The sequence below is a fragment of the Arvicanthis niloticus genome, chromosome 11 (assembly GCF_011762505.2).
Source record: "Arvicanthis niloticus isolate mArvNil1 chromosome 11, mArvNil1.pat.X, whole genome shotgun sequence".
Taxonomy (NCBI): Eukaryota; Metazoa; Chordata; class Mammalia; order Rodentia; family Muridae; genus Arvicanthis; species Arvicanthis niloticus.
The window spans coordinates 60,073,046-60,093,072 of NC_047668.1; the positions used below are offsets into that span (position 1 = coordinate 60,073,046).

Consider the following 20,027-nt stretch of genomic DNA (forward strand, 5'->3'; position numbering starts at 1 on the left):
CTGAGCCACAGCCCGGCTCCACACTTACCTTCATAACTGTGCTTCCATTGCAGGGTGCTGGGGACAGTTTTGTAGGAGCACTGGCCTTCTACCTCGCTTACTACCCAACTCTGTCCTTGGAAGAAATGCTCAAGAGGTCCAATCTTATCGCTGCAGTCAGTGTCCAGGCCACAGGAACACAGTCCTCTTATCCATACAAAAAAGACCTCCCTCTTGCTCTATTTTGACTACTGCTAAACCCTCAAATAAATATAATCTGGAAATCAAATGTACATGGGTGTGGCCACCCAGCTCACAATTATTAGAGAATGCCTAGAATTACTAGAGGAGGGTCAGAAGTTCAAGATCATCCTCAGCTACATAGCACATTTAAGACACTCTAGAATACATGAAATTCTGCCTCAAAAATAAAGGAAAAGTAAATGAAGCTGGCTCAATGGCAGAGGCGCTGGCCAGCTGGCCTGACTTCAGTTCCTGCGACCCATACAGTAGAACAGAACCAACCGCCAGGAAGTGGTCCACACCAGCCCACAATACCCAAAAGAGACCTTGTTTCTCTCAAAACTCAAACCAAAAGACACTGTACTTAGGGCTCTGTTGAGCTGTGTAAGAATATGGACCAACGGCACTGTTCCGAAGGACACACACACAAACCAAAGCAGATGTTTTCTTCTCCCAGCTGCCGCTCTCCTGCCCGGAGCATTCTTCTACAGAGGCACAGGGGGCAAGCCTAGAACTCTTGCCCAAGCCTCACTATGGAAACAGCTTCCTTATGTAAGACAACAGTTATTTCCTGGTTAGGTGGTTGGTTTTTACACTTCAAATGGCAGAGGGAAACACTCTAAGAGACAAGAGTACAGGCTATTTCGATAATTTTTTTTATTAAGGCCTATAAAGCATCCAGAGAGATAACTGTGTGGTCTTTGTGATGAAGGGCTCTCTTTCTCTGCACTGTCCCTTCACATCCCCGAGGCCACACCACAGTTTTCTCGTCTTCATTGCACACAGCAGAGTTCGGAACGGTGCCTCACCCTCGGTCTTCTTATTTATGAATCAAATCCATTTTCAGTCCACTACTCAGAGGGAGCGTATTTTTTTCTGTTCCACAAAGAGAACTTTTTTGTTCACTGTGAAGCAAGAAAAAGGGATTGTGGGAGAAAAATAGGAACCATCATCATTTTTATTAAAATATACATTTTCCCTGAGCCCTCTATCCGTCCCCTTCCCTCATTTTTTCACTCTGACATGAGGATAAGCGCATTTGCAAACCCAGCTTCTCTATCTCAGAGGTGAGAGAAGACAAAAAGAAATAGGGAAGAAGGCAACGGAAGGGTCAGCAGCAGTGTCATCGCAAGCTACAAAGTCATTACTTCAATCAATGTGAGATACTGAGACAAACATGGCAAACATTGACTTGGATCCCATGTCATAACGGGTAAGCAAGATCGGCTGTGCACTGGGCTCCAGAGGGCTGCAGTGGAGCTGCAGTCACAGAGGAATGGCAGTCAAAAAGGAAGCAAACCACAGAATCTCCACTGTCTAGAGATGGCTTCACACCCAAACAGGAATGGTACAGACTGACAATGAGGCAGCATAGCAAAACCTCAGTATATAGATTTACTGAAAAAAAGTTACTGCCTTAACAACAGAGTGGAGCAAGATGCTGGGAAAGGGGGCTTTCAATAGAGCCCCGAGTGTCCTATTATCTGCCATCAGCCTCCAGCCAACACAGACAGGCAGACACACACACACAGAGACACACACACCCTACATGACCTGATTCTTCTTTGCCACAAAAACAAGACACCCAAAGGAAACCTGGGAGGCCAAAGGACTGTGTGACCTCATAGCTCTTCAATGTCCCTGACCATACAGACACTTCAGCTTTGTTTTTTCTTCTACAATGAAAATGGATATATCTCACATTAAATTTCCAAGCCACGATTAAGAATTAACTAGGAAACTTATTTAAAACATATTGCGGTGGGCTGAAAAGATGGCTGGTAAGAGCACTGGGGTTGCCTCTCAAAAAGACCCAGGTTCGGTTCCTAGCACCCATGTGCTGGCTAACAACCACCCACAACTCAAGTTCCTGGAGATCTGACATCCTTTGCAAGCACCAGGCACACTAGTGTTACACAGACATACGTACAGCCAATTCGCCCTTACAAATAAATAATGAAAAGAGAAAACATTAAATACACTGCATGTCTCACCTCCAACCTACTTCCTTTTCAGCAGCAGGAATTCTACTATTTTTTAACCATTCTCTAGGTGGAATTCATGAGAATTTAAGAACCATTAACCACTCAAGAGAAATGTGCCACTAAATTAATAAAATACATTGTATAAGGGGTATTTTTCACATACTTGAAATCATGTAAGACATGAGAGAATGTTTTCACTCGCTGAGAGGCAATCAGGAGCATTTAAATGACCACGTCTAGAATCTCTGGTTATTAGAGCAAGGCTTTAAGCTGGTCAGCTTGCACAGACCTTTAATCCCAGTGCTTGGGAGGCAGAGGAAAGTAGACCTCAGTGTGTGCAAGGCCAGACTGGTCTACATCCCAAGTTCCAGGCTAGATTGTGATACAGAGAAACCCTGTTTCAAAACAGAACAAGGCTTTATGTATTAAAATTCCCTTTATCCTCTGCATTAATCCCTGTAATTAGGAATTTAGTGCACAGAACTGTGACAGGCACTGCAGAGTTTGCAAGGAAACCATGATTTCATACAGTGAATCATAAGACAAGCATGAGAAAATCCAATAAAACTCTTACGAACCTAGAAATCAGACCAAATGTGGTGTCAAATCCTTGTAATCCCAGCACTCAGAAAGCAGAGGCAGGAGGATTTCAAGACCACAGCCACATGGTTAACACCCTGACACCCGCCCCCCCCCCACACACACACACTCCCACACCCCCAATAAACACAGAAACTGGCTGGGCATGGGAGACCAAGACAGGTGGATCTCCGTGAGTCCTAAGCAAGCCAAGAACACACAGTGAGACCTGAGGCAAAATAAAGAAAAAGAAAAGAGAAAAAAGTCAGACTTCATGGAGAAGTCAAAGCTTGGTCGGTCAAGAACAGCAACATTTAGATTCACTGAAACCGAGGCAAAGCTCTGGCCGCAGCAGCATACAGCACTTGCCCACTGTGTGCCAAGCACCAGGTTTGATCCCAGTGCTGAAACAAAGTGCATATATACCAATCTGCAGAAGACAGAATGATAGTGGACTTCCGAATGCTGGCTAGAGGAGAGAATCCAGACTGTTCTATTTTACTATTTTAGGGTTTTTAATCTGGTTTGTCGGGGGTAGGGAGCGGTTCTAGGGACTGACTTAGAACTTTGTACACAATAACACACTCAACCACTGAGCCATAGCCCCAGCCAAGGCCCTGATTTTAAACAAGTATTAGAAAGGTGCTCAAGCCACTTTTCCTGGATAAGTGTAGCTACCATCCCTCACCAAAGAAGCTTCTCTTACAGCAAATGAAGACCATAACAGAAAACCACAACTGGACACAACACAGACACCAACAGATCGTGGGAGCCCAGCCCCAACCGACACATCTACAACACAGCTCCAACATTGAGGAAGAGGGGTCAGAATAGTTTAAGAGCCCCAATACCAAGAAGTCTGATGTAAAGTCTGCCCTAGAAACAAGACCCAACAACACAAGTATCGGTGGACATGTTAACATGGAAGGGGGAAAATCTCATGGAGTGTCACTCTAGACAAAGAACTACACACAGCTATGTTGGGAGCCGTAGTGAGTATGTCAGTATGCGCCATTCCAAGATGGCGCGGGCATCCTGTCCTCCACTAGTAAACAATTAACTGTGCAGCTGCAAAGGCAGAAAGCCCGCCAAAGTCACTGGCCAATCCCGAGGCGTAATATTGGCTGATGAGTGAACAGCCAATCAGAAGTGAATACGTCACTCTAGGGTGTATTTAAGCTGGGCCTCTTCCTGTCTTCAGCCCTTCCGCGTTTTCCATGTTTGCTGATACAGAGTAAAGCCTTGCTGTGGTAACTACCCGAATTCTGCCTCTCGTGTTTCTCTTCCACGGGTGAAAAGAGGACACGGGAGGTGCGCGCAACACAGCTAATGACCGCTGGGAGAGTTAGCCGCTCCCAGGGCTAAGTGCCTTCCTGACTGTCCACTGCAGAGCAGTTGGCCCTATTGTGCACATGCAAACCTGCACACATAACAATAATAATCAAAAAAAAGAGGCTATGACCTTGGAGAGGACATCAGAGGGGTTCAATGGAGTGTGACTGAGAAGGGCTGGAGGGTGGAGGAAGGTGACATAATTATATTTCAATTGAAAATGTATTAAAAACAAAAAGCTAGTATCAAGAACATAAAATTGGCCCCAAGTACTAGAAGTGGCCAGAAGAGCTGGGATCGAACCCTGACTCCAAGGAGCTGAGGATGCAGCTCAGTATTAAAGGTGCTTTCGCTTCTGGATTCGAAACCCAGCCAAGGGAAGGAAGGAGTGGTTCCACTATGCATCAGCCCTGAGCCCCTCTCCTGTTTCCTTCCTGAAGACAACCACCCCTCAGAGCTGCTGCCAGATAAACAGTGTGCACTCATGTGAGCTGAGTAGAAATGACACACTGCTATCCACAACACTAAACATAATGTAATTTTCAGTCAAAATATTTGCTGTTTAATTCATAGAAGAATGAGTCTGTCAAGTTCTTTCCCTACAGCTAACCTAAATCTATTCTGTTCCAATTAAAGTCTGTATTGCCTTGTTTAATGATCCACAGAATTAAAACTGACAAGTCTTCGTTCTCTTTATGATAAACAAGATTTAATACTCTTGTGCCTCAGCCTTTAATCCTTCCTCCTTGGCATCTAGTTTATATGAGGAAAACAAGTCTAAAGACAGGAGGTAGGGCTGGAGAGATGGCTAAGGGAGTAAGAGTATGTGTTCAGGGGGCCCAGATTCAACTTCTCAGCACCCAGACAGTGGTTCACAACCATCCATAGCTCCTCATGGGTAATACAAGCAATACAGGTGCACATACATACATTCAGGGAAAACATTCACACATAAAATGAAGACTACATGCAGATGTAGCCAGTTGTTACCTCAGAGCAGTCTGTGAAATGTTCAACTAACTAGGAATCCTTCTGTGTTTCATCCCTGATTTGCTTCATAAGAGACTAACATTACCCTCTAACTAACACTTCTCACTGCAATAAAATGATGGGAACAGGCCACACTCTCTGGAACCCTGAGCAAAGCCAGCCCCAAGGCAAACATCTTCAATTTCATGGCAACTCTACAGGGCGTCCCATAGAAGAAGGCCAGGTACTGCCTACCATGGGACATCCTCTTCTTCAAAAGAGACATCCACTACCAACATTTCTTAGAAAACCTAGTTACATACAGGAAGCTAACACATGAACTTGTGATTACCTAAGATGTTCATGGTGCGCCCTTTCCCAGTGACAAATCTTAATCCTAACTTCTCGAAAGCTCCTCCACATTAAGGATGAAATTCTAGCACATTTAAACTCTCACAGCTCAGTTAATAAACACTTATCAACAGTGGTGGATTCCTAAAAGTCAACTCTAAACAAACTGAAATAGCAGTAAAATATTAGCATATTAGAATTAGTATAATTCTCTGCACTTTTTTTAACAGTTAATACAAGGAAATCAGAACGGAAGAGAATACCAATCCAGTATCAAACCTCTTCATTCCAGTAATTTCTCCACCATAGAGGAATCTTCCTGAAATTTGGAGTTCTAGTCTTCAGGTCTAAGACTGGAATTCCCTTTTTATTACAGTAATAAATGTCCAGAAATATGAATATCATAAAAACAGCAGGGAATTTTATTTCTATTACAAAATGGAATTTGAACAATTTTAAGCTGACAACTGAGCTTGAGGGTTTTGTTTTTAATGCCTCTTCATACTAATACAACCTTTATCTTACTAGGAGGCAACTAAAGTGGGAAGAAAGATAAAACAAAGCCCAAAACTCTAAAATAAAACACCTATCAGCTTATTTTGCCAAGTCCACAAATTCAGCAAAGAGTCGGTGTCCACCAGCAGGATCTGGGTTTGTGAGTGGACATGTAGCCCTTGGTACATGTCTCTACTTAGTTGACTGTATTTATCTATTGTGAGTGTATGCGGAAGAGGCAAATGTGTGTGGGTCAGAACTACCTGCAGTGCATTACTCTCTCCTACTATGTAAGGTGCAGTGATGACACTCAGGTCACCAGGCTCACTGGCCCTACTCTGCCAAGCCATCTCATCAGCTAAAGTATGTCTGTCTCTAAGCCAAAATTAAAGTTACTATTTATTATGGCATTTTTGGTAGAAAACATGATAGAAAACCAAATGTCCTACCTCAATGTACCAACACATACTCTGTACTTGTTTAACTCCTATCTGAACCCTGTGACTTGCCACTGTCACACCACGGCCCCCCTTCACAGAAAGCTACTGCCTATTCTTCAGACAGCTGATTTCCTACCTTCACGAAATTAACCCTTCTTAGAGCCTCTGCCTGACTATCCCAGCTCAAGCACCTCTCCCAACATCCCAATGGGCTTGCTCACAGCACTTACTTACCACGATGTCACTTCCTCCCTCCCTCTCAAAGCTCTTGTGTCCTAGTGTACCCACACCTGACACAGCAGTTAGCTAGCACCATAGTAACATTCAGTGCATATCACTGAATGAATGTCACAATTCCAAGGGGGCCACAAAATCCCCAGAGACATTCATTTGGAAAGAAGACAGAAGGTCCTTAGAACATGAGTTGCTGTGACCTAACTTCTGAGCCTTACCTATTGGATCATAGTGCAGAAGGGTCAGCTTCTCTCGAAGTCGGCTTCTCTTGTGGTTGAAGGAGAAACCTGTCCCAGCTTGGCTCACCAATTTCACCAGAATAGTTCTAAGATCAAAAAATACACTGTCACAAGCTCAAAACACATTAGGTGGGAACAAGAACACAGAGAACACTTTGCTATGAAGTCATAGTGGTTCTGTTACTCAGCCCTAAGAGGGGTCTGTGCTATGACAGTCTACATTTCCCATCAAACTATTTCAACAGCTCTAAATCCCAAGGTCACCTAAAGTGACTCTGTAACAACCTTGCCAAAACAGCAGGAATGATGAAGCCAAATCAGAACGAGCCTCTAAGGACATCTCTCACAAGGAGCAGAGAGCTGGTGGGAGAATATACAGGATGATGGTAGTCACAGTAAGGCAACCCTGAGGATGGTTGCCTCAGGAGAGCTGATCTTCCAAAATGACTGACAGCAGGTAGGGACAAAATAATGTACAGGCCCTGGGCACCTTCATATTTCATTTCATCATCCAAACCAGCAAACTTACTATTTTTCTCCCTGACCTTTGATACCTGTGCTGTTACTTTCTCCTATGTGTGTGTCGTCTTTGCCCCCACACATGAGACATTCCTTATGCCATCCCAAAACCTATCTAAAGCACTTGAAACCATGTTAATTAAAACCAGGCATGGAAGCTCTATAATCTCAGCTCTCCGAAGGCTGAGACAGGAGGATTACCTTGAAGACCAACCTGGACTACAGACTGAGATCCTGTCTCAAAACACAAAATAAAGCCAAGAAGGCCACATTACTCCCTAAATAGTGTCCCTGAGGACCACAGTATTTGTTGATGAAACAAAAAAGACAATGATGCCAGGACTGGTGGTACAGGCCAATAATCCTAACCATTCAGGAGGCTGGAGCACGAAGTTCACAAGTTCAAGGCCAGCCTGGGCAACTCATTGAGGCCTTGTCTGAAAACTTAGAAAAACAGATAAGAGAGCTGAAGAGACTTCAGGGAGAGAGCCTTTGCCCAGCATGGTCCTAGGTTCAATCCCCAGTACTGGAGGGGGAAAGGGGGGGACTATGTAATTAACATAATTATTCATTCATTCACAAAGATTCAACACATCTCTATGGGGTACTTACCCTGTGATGTGCCCTACAAGAAGCATAAAACTAAGTCTGCATCTTCTAGGGGCTAAAATGATGAAACAGATGAACTGGCACATAGGGAAAGGCCAGGCACAGGTCTAGCCTCCCCGCTCCAGCTGCCTAATGTTTAGTTAGCTCTGCAATCTTGCTAGTGCTTGGACTGACTTCTATAAACAGGCTCTAGGTTTTCATCAGAGCTTGTCTGTAGACTCATTCCTGCAGAAGACTCCAGGCAAATGGCTCCGATGGTAGAGCCAAACGGATCACCAGCCTGACGGCTTGTTTAGGAGCAAAGCAATGAACTGATAGATCCTGAGGTGAGACAGGAAGCAAAGCCTTTACACAAAGGCTGTGAATACTCCCCGGAGTTCCTCCCTGGGCCAGGAGTGAGACAGCAGTCCTCAACTTCCATCCTCAATTTACCAGTGTAAATGCACTGCTTTGCCAGATTTCCAACTGTGCTCTTTTCCCCAGCTAGTAATGGGTACCTCAGCTTCCCACCAGCCGCAAAGGTAAGTGTTGCTAAGCTGTGTTCTGTGGTTTCAGTATAGTACATGCATTTTCAGCGTATGTATCTGCAACCCAGGACAGAACTGTCAAATGGTAGCACCATCAAAGGAAGGTGCGTCTGGACAGTTTTCTCAAGGTGTTTACATCAACATAGTAATTAACCAAATAAATAACCACGAATCAACCTTTGGGAGATCAAAACCAAACACTGGACCAATCCCAACAGGAATAAGCAAATTTTAAATAAAGCAAAAATCTTTACTTACTTTGACTTGCTCTTGGCAACTGGTAAGAGTGTAAAGGTTGGAAGGAAAAAAAAATGTTTATTTTTTTAAGTGCTTATCAACATTAGTAATAACCAAAAACACTTAAACATACCCTGTTTACACTAAAATAGCTTTTTCCTGGATATAAATCAAACCCACACAATTGTGGATTTTTTTGGGGGGGTGGGTGTAATCAAAACAGTTGTCCGTCACCTTAACATCTTTCTTAAGTACTATCTGCTCTATTCCCACCCTTCTATGGTGTAAATATTTGTACCGCAACAAGGCTCTTGTTTGAACTTTACAAACTGCAGCAAAGTCGCCTGAGGTGGAAACAAACTCTAATCAGGAAGTCAGGCAGCGGGGTAAAACACCGCAGCTGCCAGCAGACATCCTCGGGACACCGCCACAGAGGGCGACCGAGATGCCGCCGCCGCCTCCTCACCAGACCCGAAGGCGCGCCGCGGGGTGGCAGCCGCCGCGCCAGGTCTTCCATCCCGCCCGGCTCCACCTCGGGACCTACGGGTCACCGCCTCGGCCCCACGCCGCAGGCCCTGCCGCCGCCTCAGACCGACTTACAAGAGACGGCGGAAAGCAGCATGGCGTCCGTCCCCCTACTCTCCCCAAGACCGGTTCAACAACTGCTTCCGGGGCATGTGCCGGTTCCGGTAGAAGGCTCAGGAAGTGGACAGAAGCCACGCCCTCCCCTGGAGTGCTGGACGGCTCTGACTCCGTGCTTTACTGGTAGTGAATTCTGTGGTGTTATGGAAAGGATCCCCCTCCATATAAAAGATAATACTACCAAATACCACAAAACCCAAATCTACATGGTTCCAAAACCTACAGCCTTTCCCAGTAGACACTGATCCACCATTTACCCATCAATTTTTTTACGCCTGTGCAAGAAGCCCTAAGTCCTCCAACACCAGGGACCTCATTGGTAACTTCATCTCCTAATTAATAAGCAGGATTATTAATAAGTATTCATAATGGCTGAGCCATCATCTCTCGGCCCTCTGTTGTTGTTGTCGTAGTCTTCATCATCATTGTCTTAAGTGGTCTTCTCTGTTAAGCCTATAATAGGATTTCCATTTCCATGTGAGGAAACTGAGGAGAAGAGTAATTAACTTGCCGGGCGGTGGTGGCACACGCCTTTAATCCCAGCACTTGGGAGGCAGAGGCAGGTGGATTTCTGAGTTAGAGGCCAGCCTGGTCTACAGTGTGAGTTCCAGGACAGCCAAAGCTACACAAAGAAACCCTGTCAACAAAAAACAAACAAACAAAAAGAGTAATTAACTTGGCCAAGGTTGCTCCAGTCATTAGGTCTTTAGGTCAAAGTCTAGGTCTTGAAACCGAATCTTCAAAATCTAGAGGTCATATTTTAAATTTTTCAAATATGGCAGGCATGTACTTAGAGCTAGTCTAGCTAAATCAGAGAGTTCCAGGTTCAGTAAAGACCCTGTCTCAGATAGATAGATAGATAGATAGATAGATAGATAGATAGATAGATAGATAGGGTGGGGAGGAAGCAACATTGACCTCTGCCCTCCACACACACACATATGTTCACGAGTGCCAGTTCACATGTACACACATATATAACACAGGAACACGGAAGAGATACCATGTGAGCTGTCTCTTGAATGCTTGGATGGGTGTGAAGGTGACAATTACCTTCTCCTCCATTAGCTGCATCTACTTCCTGTTACTTACACCCAACACAGTGTTGGCAGCTGGTTAAGATGGTCACTAATACAGATGTAACACCCAACACGGTGTTTTTCTTTTTCAGCTGAACTTACATATTGAGCTCTCTATGCCTTATAAAAGGCAGAGCAGCAAAGGCAGCCAGAAAGGAAAGGTGCCATTAGGTAAGGAGAACAAGTACAGCCTCTTTGGAAGCTGGAGTAGGGGAGGGAAGAGGGAACCACTGTTTAACACTGATCTCCACCCAGAGAAGTAGATGGAAGGAGGGAGAACCCACACCTTGTCCTGGGTTACACAGAGCACCTGCCTCATGTTCGTAGACACTCACTTAGTGATGGGATTTAGACCTCTCTATGCTGGGAGGGCCCTGACGGCACACTGTTGTACCAGGTAAATATTGGTGATCCCCCCAAAACAGACAGGAGTAAACTCCCAGCAGGGTCTTTATTCAAGCTAGCTTGGGCCCCATCACACAGGATGGTTTGGGTGGTGGGGAAGCCCCAAATGTCTATCAGGGCAAGGCTTTATAGTAAACAACATGCAGTATGTGTGCAAGCATCTAATTGGAAAGCTACTGTGGCCTTCAACATAATTGGCTGGTGCTCGAGTCATATCATAAACTTAATTTCTGCTCCCCTCTGCATTGGTGGTCATTAGGCAAGGGGTCATTAGGCAAGGCTTGTAACCTGGGGTGCAGGTTTGTTAGGGGAATAACCAGAAGACACTGGTCTTGTTGAGGGTGTAACCTGGAAACTCTGGTCTTGTTGGGGATTATTAGCATAGAGACTGGAGCTAGGCTCAGGTTTTGTTGGGGAGCAACTTGGAAACTAATGTTAGGTACCAGCCTGTTAGTTTACCTGAATTCAAACTTAGGTGAGTTTTTCTGAAATAGAGTCTAAATTTAAAAGCTTTGACATCTCAACACCATCCAGCCCATTGTCACACATATGCCTTACCTGATTCATGGTTGGGGCATATAGCTATTCTTCTTGTCCACAAGATTCAGTGGTGTTAGCTCCCTAACCTGTCCCTCAGACCAGGACCATAGGTACTAGTAGAAAGGAGACCACACAGGAGAAGACTGAGCCTCCCGCAGTGATGGCATTGCTCAGTCGCCTCCAGACAGATCAGGACCATAGGTACTAGTAGAAGGGAGGCCCCACAGGAGAAGACCGAGTCTTCTGCAGTGATGGTACTGATTCAATTGCCTTCAGACAGACCAAGGCAAGTTCAGAATCAGGTCTTCTGCCTCAACAACTTAGAATTAGAGGAGAGAACACGTTGAAGAGTAAGACTGAAAGCTGGGCATATGCCCTGGGTTCAGTCTCCATGGAATAGGCATCCTCCGGTTGGCAGTTAACACGTCCCCGTCATCCTACCCTGCCATTATGATTCAGCCCCACATCTCTTCACTGAGCTTTACTACAGGTCAATACCATTAGAAACCATTTTCTGACCTGTATGCCCCATCTCACCTCACACCTCCCCCCACTGCCCCCTTAGAGCAGCTAGTAGGCCTCTCTGCAGTGTTTTAATCACTGGCCTTCCCCCACCCCCCCACCCCCCAAAAAAAAACATGGAGTCCAGTTTGTGTGGGCCAGCAACTCCTGAGCAGGTCTGCCCTGGGGTATAGATGATATACCCAGTGCCACTCTAAGAAGAAAAGCTAACAATTGCCAAGAGCTTCTTGGGTAAAGGTGGGACTTGGTGTCTACTTCCTCTTCTCTCAGAGACGGTGACGGCAAGCATAAGACCTGCACAAGTTCAAGCCAGGCAAAATGCCATCCAGTTTTTAAACTCCTTAGAGCAATGGTTCTCAAACTTCATAATGTTGGGACCCTTTCATACAGTGCCTAATGTTGTGGTGAGCCCCAGTCATAAACATATTTCATTGCTACTTCACAACTGTAATCCTGCTACTGTTATGAATTATAATGTAAATCCTCATTGGGGGTTGAGAACCATTGCCCTAGAGGGTCTGAGGTACAGGGAAAATTGAACCATATTAAGTGGGATCCATGAATTCTGGATTGACTAGTAGGCCCTAAGTTGCAGGTGTGACCATTGAATTTGTTTTGCATGATGAGCCTCCCTTATCTGGATGAGCAGGGGAGGGGAGAACATGGCCAACTTGAAAAAAAAAAAAAAAAAAAACAAACGAGGAAGTCTTCAGCTATAACTAAAGAGAAAGGTGCACACCTACATTCCAGAAGGCTCTAGGACACTTAATAGAGGCCCAAGACCAAAGACCCAAAGCAGGAAGTTTAATTGCGACCAGAAAGATTAATGGAGGTCCTGCCAACCACACCCTTCCCACCCACATATTTCACACTCTGCTGGAAAGGCCCTGACAGGAGCAGTCTTGGGAAAGTCAACACATTTGGTTTGATTGGTGGGTGATGGATGGGAGAAAACTGTGGGTGCTGAAGTACAGCATATGAAAATGTGGGGGGAAATAATGGGTGGGTTGGGGGGAAATGGGCTGAAATCTAGCTGGAGGAGGCAAAGGGTGCAAACTGGTCAGAGACAGGCATTCCTGCACTGGGTGGGAAGCTGGGCTTCAGAGCAGTTGCCACAGAGGGGGCTGATGGGAGAGAAGAGCACACAGAGCAAGCTGACTCTGCCTTTCGTCAGCCTGAGACTCCTGAGAGCTAATGGGTTTTGAGGGTAGGAAATGTAGGGGTTTGGGGGTGACTTTTTTTGTTTGTTTGTTTCTTTGTTTTTCTCTTTTGGTTTCTGTTAGTTTAGTTGGTTGGTTGGCTTTATTTGTTTTTTTGTTTTTTTGTTTTTTTCTTTTTTGGTTTTTCGAGACAGGGTTTCTCTGTGTAGCCCTGGCTGTCCTGGAACTCACTCTGTAGACCAGGCTGGCCTCGAACTCAGAAATCCACCTGCCTCTGCCTCCCAAGTGCTGGGATTAAAGGCATGCGCCACCACTGCCCGGCAGCTTTATTTGTTGATTGATTAATTGGTTGATTGGATGGTTGGTTGGTTGGTTGGTTGGTTGGCTGGCTGGTTTTTTGAGATAGGGTCTCACTAGGTATACTTGGTTGTCTTGGAGTTTTCTATGGAGGCTTGGAGTTTTCTATGGAGGCCAGTCTGGTCTTGAACTCACAGACATCCCCCTGCCTCTGCCAAGGAGTAGTGGGATTACAAATGCCTTTGCCTACAGAGACATCTCATGGTCCCAGTTTGACAGGGCTTGGTTTGGGTTTTTTTGGGGGGGAGAGGGGGTGGGCTTGTTGTTGTTGCTTTTGGTTTTGGTTTTGGGGGGTTGCTGTTTTTTGTTTTTTGTTTGTTTGGTTGGTTGGTATAGAGCTCTCCAAGTAAGCTACATTGGCTAGCAACCAGGCCCTACATATCTGTCTGTCTCCTACTCCCCAGTACAGAGTTTATGAGTGCATACCGCCATGTCTGCTGCTTTTTCTACAGTTCTTGCTGCCTTGCCCCTGGATACTTGACTCCGCACATGGTGCCAATTCAATCAAAACTGGGCTCCAATTCCCAGTTCTTCTGAATACTTTCCAAGAGAGATCTCTAAACTTCTGATTTTTTTTGTCTCCACCTCCCCCCCTCCCCCATGCCAGGATTAGGGGTGAACACCCATTCAGCCTCAGTAAGTCCTAGGATTTGTGTGCTATTTCAGTGGAGCCCAGGAGCCCAGTAGACTGCTATCCAATGAGTTCTGCAGCTGTCTCCCCTTGGAAGTTCTACCAACCTAGAGAGAGCCCTTGTAACAGGGCTTCAACCATGCCCAATGGTTTCAACCCCAGTGCCCAGCTCAATCTTTTTGGGTGCCTATCATCAGATATCATGAATCTGTAAGTGGAGAATGGGGCCCTGGGATACTTCATAATGCTTGCCAGCTCCTGTAGGTGCTGCATGTGATTTGCAAATAGTCTTCCTAAATCAGGGTTACTAAGCACCAGGGGATCTGACTGAAGGGTACTCTGAGCAAGTGGGATGAAGTGAAGCCTGGGATTCTGCATCCCTAACAGGCTGTCCAGCACTGAGTGCCACTGGCTGTGCACTACTCTAGGTTTCATCAGTCAGAATCCCCAGCAGCAGCAGCAGCAGCAACATTTGAGAACTAGCTAGCAATGCAGATTTCGGGTCCCATGCTGACTTCTGTAATCACAATCTGCATTTTAACAAGCTCCCAGGATGATCCATAGCACTGAAGTTGAAGAGGTGATATTCTAGAAGGAGTGACTTACTGACCAGGTAACAGAGCATGATTGCAGGAAGTGAGCACAGGCTCACTCTCAGAACAGAGTAGAAGACAGGCGGGTAAGAGGTTTCTCTCTGTTTTAGTTACGGTTATATTTCCAGGCCTAGCGAGTGTCTGGTATATAACAGTTGCTCAGTGAGTACTCCTTAAGTAAACGGACAAGTTAAGGGTCGGTTTTATGGCTCAAAACATGAGACCACTATAGGGCCAGCCACCACCATGACTTGATATTAACTTCCCACCTAAGTCAAGCATGGTCATAATGTCAGCATAGAACGGGACTCATAGCCAATTAACTTGTCTCATCTGTGAAGGTTAAGAGGGTGGCCATGAAGCAAACAGCCAGAGGCAAGCCAGTGAAGAGTGGAAGTGTGCAGGCAGAGAAAGCTCAGGTCCAGAACTAACGCATCTCATCTGTAGCTGGTTCCTGGAAGCTGCCTCAAACGTGCCCACAGTAGCTGCCATGCTAGCACTCCTTTCTTATTTGCATTCGGGGTAGACATCAAGGTCTGGAGATGCAGTTCGTTTTGTAGAGTACTTGTCTAGAATCCCAGTAAACTGGGCATGGTGGCCAAACTGTAAACCCAGCCCTGCAGAGGTAAAGGCAAAAAGGCAAAGGGCTCTGAAATTCAAGACCAACTTTTTATACAGAAAATTCAGGACCAGCCTGGAACACATGAAACAGTTTAAAAAAAAAAAATGTCAGTATGACATTTCCCAGGCAGCCAGCATGGCTTCTGGATAAGGTCCAAATTCCATGGTTGGACAAATGTTAAATCTCATAGAGAACACAGTATTCGTTAGTAACCGACCTTAGAGGAATGGACAGAACAATAACTAATTTTTGAAGTGATTGTTCTTGGACCTCAGGGTGCCAATCGAGAGAAGAAAGGGTTGCTATGTTTCCTATATACTAATGTTATCGAGACTTCCTAGAAAATCCTGACAGAAAAAGCTGGGAAATACATTCCATTTTCATCACATTCTACTCAAAATGCCAACTCCTTTATCCTAACAATTATTTAATACTCTGTGCACAGGAGAGGCCTTTTTCTCTACTTGTGTGCGCATGTGTATGATGTGTGTGTAAGTGTGTGTGGTGTGCAGAGGACAGCTTTTGAGCGTCATTCTCTGCTTCCACCTTGTGGAGGCAGGGTCTCTCTCTAGGTGGTCTTCCCATGCTGAGGCTAGTTGACTCTGGGTCAACTGTGGGTGGTAGTGACCCCTTTGGGGGGGTCAAACACTTTGACAGGGTTGCCTTAGGCCATCAGAAAACACAGAAATGTAAATTGTTATTTACATAACGATTCCTAACAGTAGCAAAATTACAGTCATAAAGTAGCAATGAAATAATTGTATAACCATAGAGGGGTCAGCACTACTTGAGGACCTGTGTGAAGGGGCTGCAGCATCAGGAAGGTTGAAAGATTCCCTGGAGCTTTGAACCATCCTGCCTCGGCCTCCCTTCCTGCTGTAGGGATGCTGGGATGAAAGATTCATGCCACCCCATCCAGTTTCTTTTTTTCCAAGTGGGTTCCTTGGGGATCAAACTCTGGTTGTCAGCTTGCCTGGCAAGTGCTTGTTTTACTACAGAGCCATCTGACAGGCCTGAGAAGATGCCCCACTACCACCAAGACAGGAGGCAGGCTTTCTCTGTGTAGCCTTGGCTGTCCTGGAACTTGCTCTGTAGACCAGGCTGGCTTTGAACTCAGAGACCCACCTGCCTCTGCCTCCCAAGTGCTGGGATCAAAGGTGTGCACCCCCACATCCGTCTTAATTATATTAGGCTTATTTTCTACTCAATTCAATGATTTTTGTTGACAATAATGTTGTTTTCTGAGAGAGGGTTTCTTTGTGTAGTCCTTGCTGTCCCAGAACTTCCAATGTAGACCAGGCAGACCTCTAATGCACAGAGATCCCCCTGTCTCTGCCTTTCCAGTGCTGGGATCAAATCTGTGTGCTACCACACCTGGCGAGAGGATGCTTTTAAAGGTTGTCTACTTTTCTTCATTTCCATAGTGGACAGAGATAACACAATTGTACATTCCCAAGGACTTGTCTACGTCTGCACAGAGCTGAATTCCATGTTTAAGATCAAATGAAGTAAGTGCTCAGGGATTGCCAATGTGGCTCAGCAGGTAAGTGCTTGCCTCCAAACCTGACTCCCTGAGTTCGAACCCTGATATCTACATGACAGAAAGAATTGGCTCCCACAAGTTGTCCCGTGACCTCCACTCAGGCAGTGTGGTATGGCGCACCCACACATATGCACACAATACATAATAATCGTAGTAAGAAGACAGAGAGCAATTAAAGAAGACTCAACATCTACCTCTGCCCTTGTCTGTAGCTTCACCAAGGAATTTGAAGATAGCTTCTGCCCAGTGTGCAGCCCATGGGAATAGGGAGTGACTCCCACTCTGAAAAGGTGACTTAATTGCCTGTTTTTCAACTTCTCTTCAACTTCTCTACAGACCCCTATGATCGATGGGGGTTGGGGTCAGGAGGTAGGGTGGTGTGGGGGTAGGTCTGGGGTGTAGGGGTGGGGAGTGTGTGGGGGAGGGGAAGGACAGTGTTGAGAAAGAGGGCTAATTAACTTCTTGCTTTGGAAGAGCAGGGGCAGGCTGACATACTCCTGCAAACTGAGTCTTTTAAAGCCCCTTTCAAATCTGTCTGTGTTTCTTTTTGTTGACCTAGAGAGACAAGCAGTTGTCATGTTCATAAGAATGACCTAACTGGAGCTTCTGTGGTTTGGGATTCTGCCTGCCTGCTTTTTTGCCCTGTTTTGCCTGCAAGGCAGGAGTGTGTTCTCCTAGCCAGGAGATTGTGGTTAGTTTCCTGGCCTCCACCCCACATGGGGACACACCTGCACCCCTGAGGGAGGGAGCAGGAGCCTGTGGAGGGTCTGTGAGGCCAGAACTGAGTCACTCAGCTGGATATGAGTCAAAAGACATTAGAACAGCACTTTGGCGCTTTGAGAACCCACACAAAAATCCTTTTGCATGTGACAATCCAGACTATCTTCAAACCAAACCAAGGAAAAGGATTAGTTTGGTGTCTTCCCTCACCAGCCCTGGAGTTTGTTCTTCATGTGGAATTAACACAAAAGGAACCTTAGCAACCATCCTGATGGGGATGAAGATACACGTACACCCTCCCGGTGCCCACCAAAGTATTAAAACAACGGACCCCCAGAAGTTAGAATTTCTCCAGGAGTCTCAATCCGAAAGAAGGAAAGGGCTGAAGCTTTGAGCCAACCGACAGGGGACTTATTTCCAGGAAAGTGGTCTCATGGAGTTCTCACAACTTGTCAGCCGCTCTGCAGCAGAAAATGGAGCTGCGTGAATGATGGTGGGAGGGAGCATGCGCAGACAAGGACGGGTTTGCCCTGTACAGTCTCTTGACTAGAACAGTTAAACCTAAACCTCGTGTCAGGACCTAAGAAGACCTGTGGAGATCTCAAGGCCTCTTGTTCTTCCCAATGTGGCCACATTAAATAAACCTTTGTTGTTGGTTGTTGTTGTTGTTTTCAGTATAACTTGCCTAATTCTCCACTGAGGACAGGTGGAGGAGCCTAGCTCATTATGGCTGTCAGGGCCCAGGTTCTGACTCTAACAACTCCCATAACAACTGCGGAAGGTGAAACCCCGCACCTGAGAATATACATCTATGTCCTGCCATGCGCCAAGATCAGGGGAAAGTTCAGACAACCGCACTGGAGGCCATTCATTGGCTTAGGTTTTTCTACCCAAAGCACTTTCCTGTCTTGGAAAATTATTTGAAATGTAACATGAATGAATCTTCTTTTCTTCCCATATGAAGATTATCTTTATGCAACAAGTCCAGAGATAAGCTAGCCAGCCATGGTGATACATGCCTATAATCCTGGGATTTGAGAAGTAAAGGGCAAAAGAGTAGGAGCTCAAGATAATCCTGGGCTGATTAGCAAGTTCAAGACCAGCCTGGGCTACCTGAGACCCTGTCTCTCACAATAACAACAACAACAACAATAATAACAATAACAAACGAGGGTGGGAAGATGGTTCAATGAGTTTTGCACTTGCTACTCAATCCTGGGGATCTCAGATGAATCCCTGGAACCCGGTTAAAGGTAGAAGAATGACATGACAGTATTATCCTCTGGCCTCAACATGCACTGTGGCACATGAATCACACACACACACACACACACACACACACACACACATCATGCACACACATTATGCAGAAATAATAATAATTTTTAACTCTAAATGCCTTAAAAGTAACGAAGAATTCTGTAGAGGTAGCCATTTTTCTGACCAAAAGGCTACAGCCAGCACAGCAGAGCTCGGTGCAGAGAAGCTCTGTTAGATTCCTTTCATCCTTCCGCCGCCGCCCCCCCCCCATCATCACCTCAACTCAGTCACAAAAAGAGGCAAACTCGCTCACTTGGAGACTGTGGGGAGGGGCTGCAGGAAGAAGAAAAGCTATAACTGCTTCTACTTTGGGGCTTGGTCCCCATGACAGTTCTATAAGTGTTGAGTCTCAGAAGCAAGAACAGGCAAGGGAAGCCAGTCTGCCTACAGCTTCACCTATGCAAAAGGACGCCTCCATCCATCTCATCTCCACAGTGCAAGCAGGCGCCCTTCGCCTTCACTGCAACCGCCCTAATCCCCCCCTCCCCCCCTGCAGGTAGAAAACAGTGTGCTCCTAGACTGACACCCTCCACAGGATCCTGCAACATCTTATCCAACAAGTGTTGTCCCAACAATCACATCTGTTTCCATCTGGCTAGTTTTATGTCAACTTGACACAAGCTAGAGTCATCTGAAAGGAGGGAACCCCAACTGAGAAAATGCCTCCATAAGATCCAGCTGTAGGGCCTTTTCTTAATTACTGACTGATGGAGGAGAGCCAAGCCCATTGTGGGTGGTGCTATCCCTGGGTTCTGTTTGAAAGATGAGCAAGCCATGGGTGAGTGAGCCAGTAAGCAGCACTCCACCATGGCCTCTGCATCAGCTCCTGCCTCTAGGTTCCTGCCCTGCTTGAGTTCCTGTCCTGACTTCCTTCGATGATGAACAGTGATGTGGAAGCATAAGCCGAGTAAACCCTCTCCTCCCCAAGTTGCTTTGGTCACGGTGTTTCATCACAGTGGTAGTGACCCTAAGACACCATCTCTTTGGAGGAAGCAGTTTTGAAAGATTCAAATGGCTTGAATGTAATCTGGTATGCAGCTACAAGAGAAAGCCAGGGCCCTCCTTCAACTAGTGATCTGAAACAAAAGGAGGCAAAACCTTTGGTAAGAGAGAGAAGTGGGGTCCTTCTCCAGCCGGAGGCAAAGCCTTCCCAGA

At 45.8% G+C, this 20,027-nt stretch overlaps 2 protein-coding genes and 1 long non-coding RNA gene across 5 annotated transcripts in view; 2 read left to right on the forward strand and 1 right to left on the reverse strand.

The window, feature by feature from the left end:
• Window positions 1-268, forward strand: part of Rbks (ribokinase) — a 76,257-nt gene extending 75,989 nt beyond the window's left edge. For all 3 annotated transcript variants that reach the window (XR_013113303.1, XM_034514086.2, XM_076942267.1), the window contains one exon: window positions 54-268. Coding sequence is in view for 2 of the 3 variants with exons in the window: in XM_034514086.2 (XP_034369977.1) it covers window positions 54-227 (174 nt within the window). In the remaining variant the exon portion in view is untranslated. The remainder of the gene's footprint in view (window positions 1-53) is intronic.
• Window positions 269-855: 587 nt separating this feature from the next.
• Mrpl33 (mitochondrial ribosomal protein L33) lies at window positions 856-9,375 on the reverse strand. Its single transcript, XM_034514087.2, has 4 exons — window positions 9,339-9,375; window positions 8,760-8,778; window positions 6,826-6,932; window positions 856-1,127 (listed from the first exon to the last, which is right to left on the reverse strand). Exons 1-4 carry the CDS (start codon window positions 9,358-9,360, stop codon window positions 1,078-1,080), a joined length of 198 nt encoding a protein of 65 aa, XP_034369978.1. The 5' UTR covers window positions 9,361-9,375; the 3' UTR covers window positions 856-1,077.
• A 3,317-nt stretch (window positions 9,376-12,692) lies between these two features.
• LOC143443907 (uncharacterized) lies at window positions 12,693-18,201 on the forward strand. Its single transcript, XR_013113305.1, has 4 exons — window positions 12,693-12,858; window positions 16,714-16,797; window positions 17,045-17,122; window positions 17,392-18,201. It is a non-coding gene; the product is annotated as an uncharacterized LOC143443907 (long non-coding RNA).
• Window positions 18,202-20,027: the final 1,826 nt, after the last annotated feature.

What these genes read in the sequence shown, in the direction of transcription:
- Mrpl33 (XM_034514087.2), bottom strand. Translation starts at nt 9,360, where the DNA reads ATGCTGCTTTCCGCCGTCTCTT. An exon ending in TCTGCACTATGATCCAATAG is followed by an intron (nt 1,128 to 6,825) that starts GTAAGGCTCAGA and finishes CTTGCTTCACAG; the next exon opens with TGAACAAAAAAGTTCTCTTT.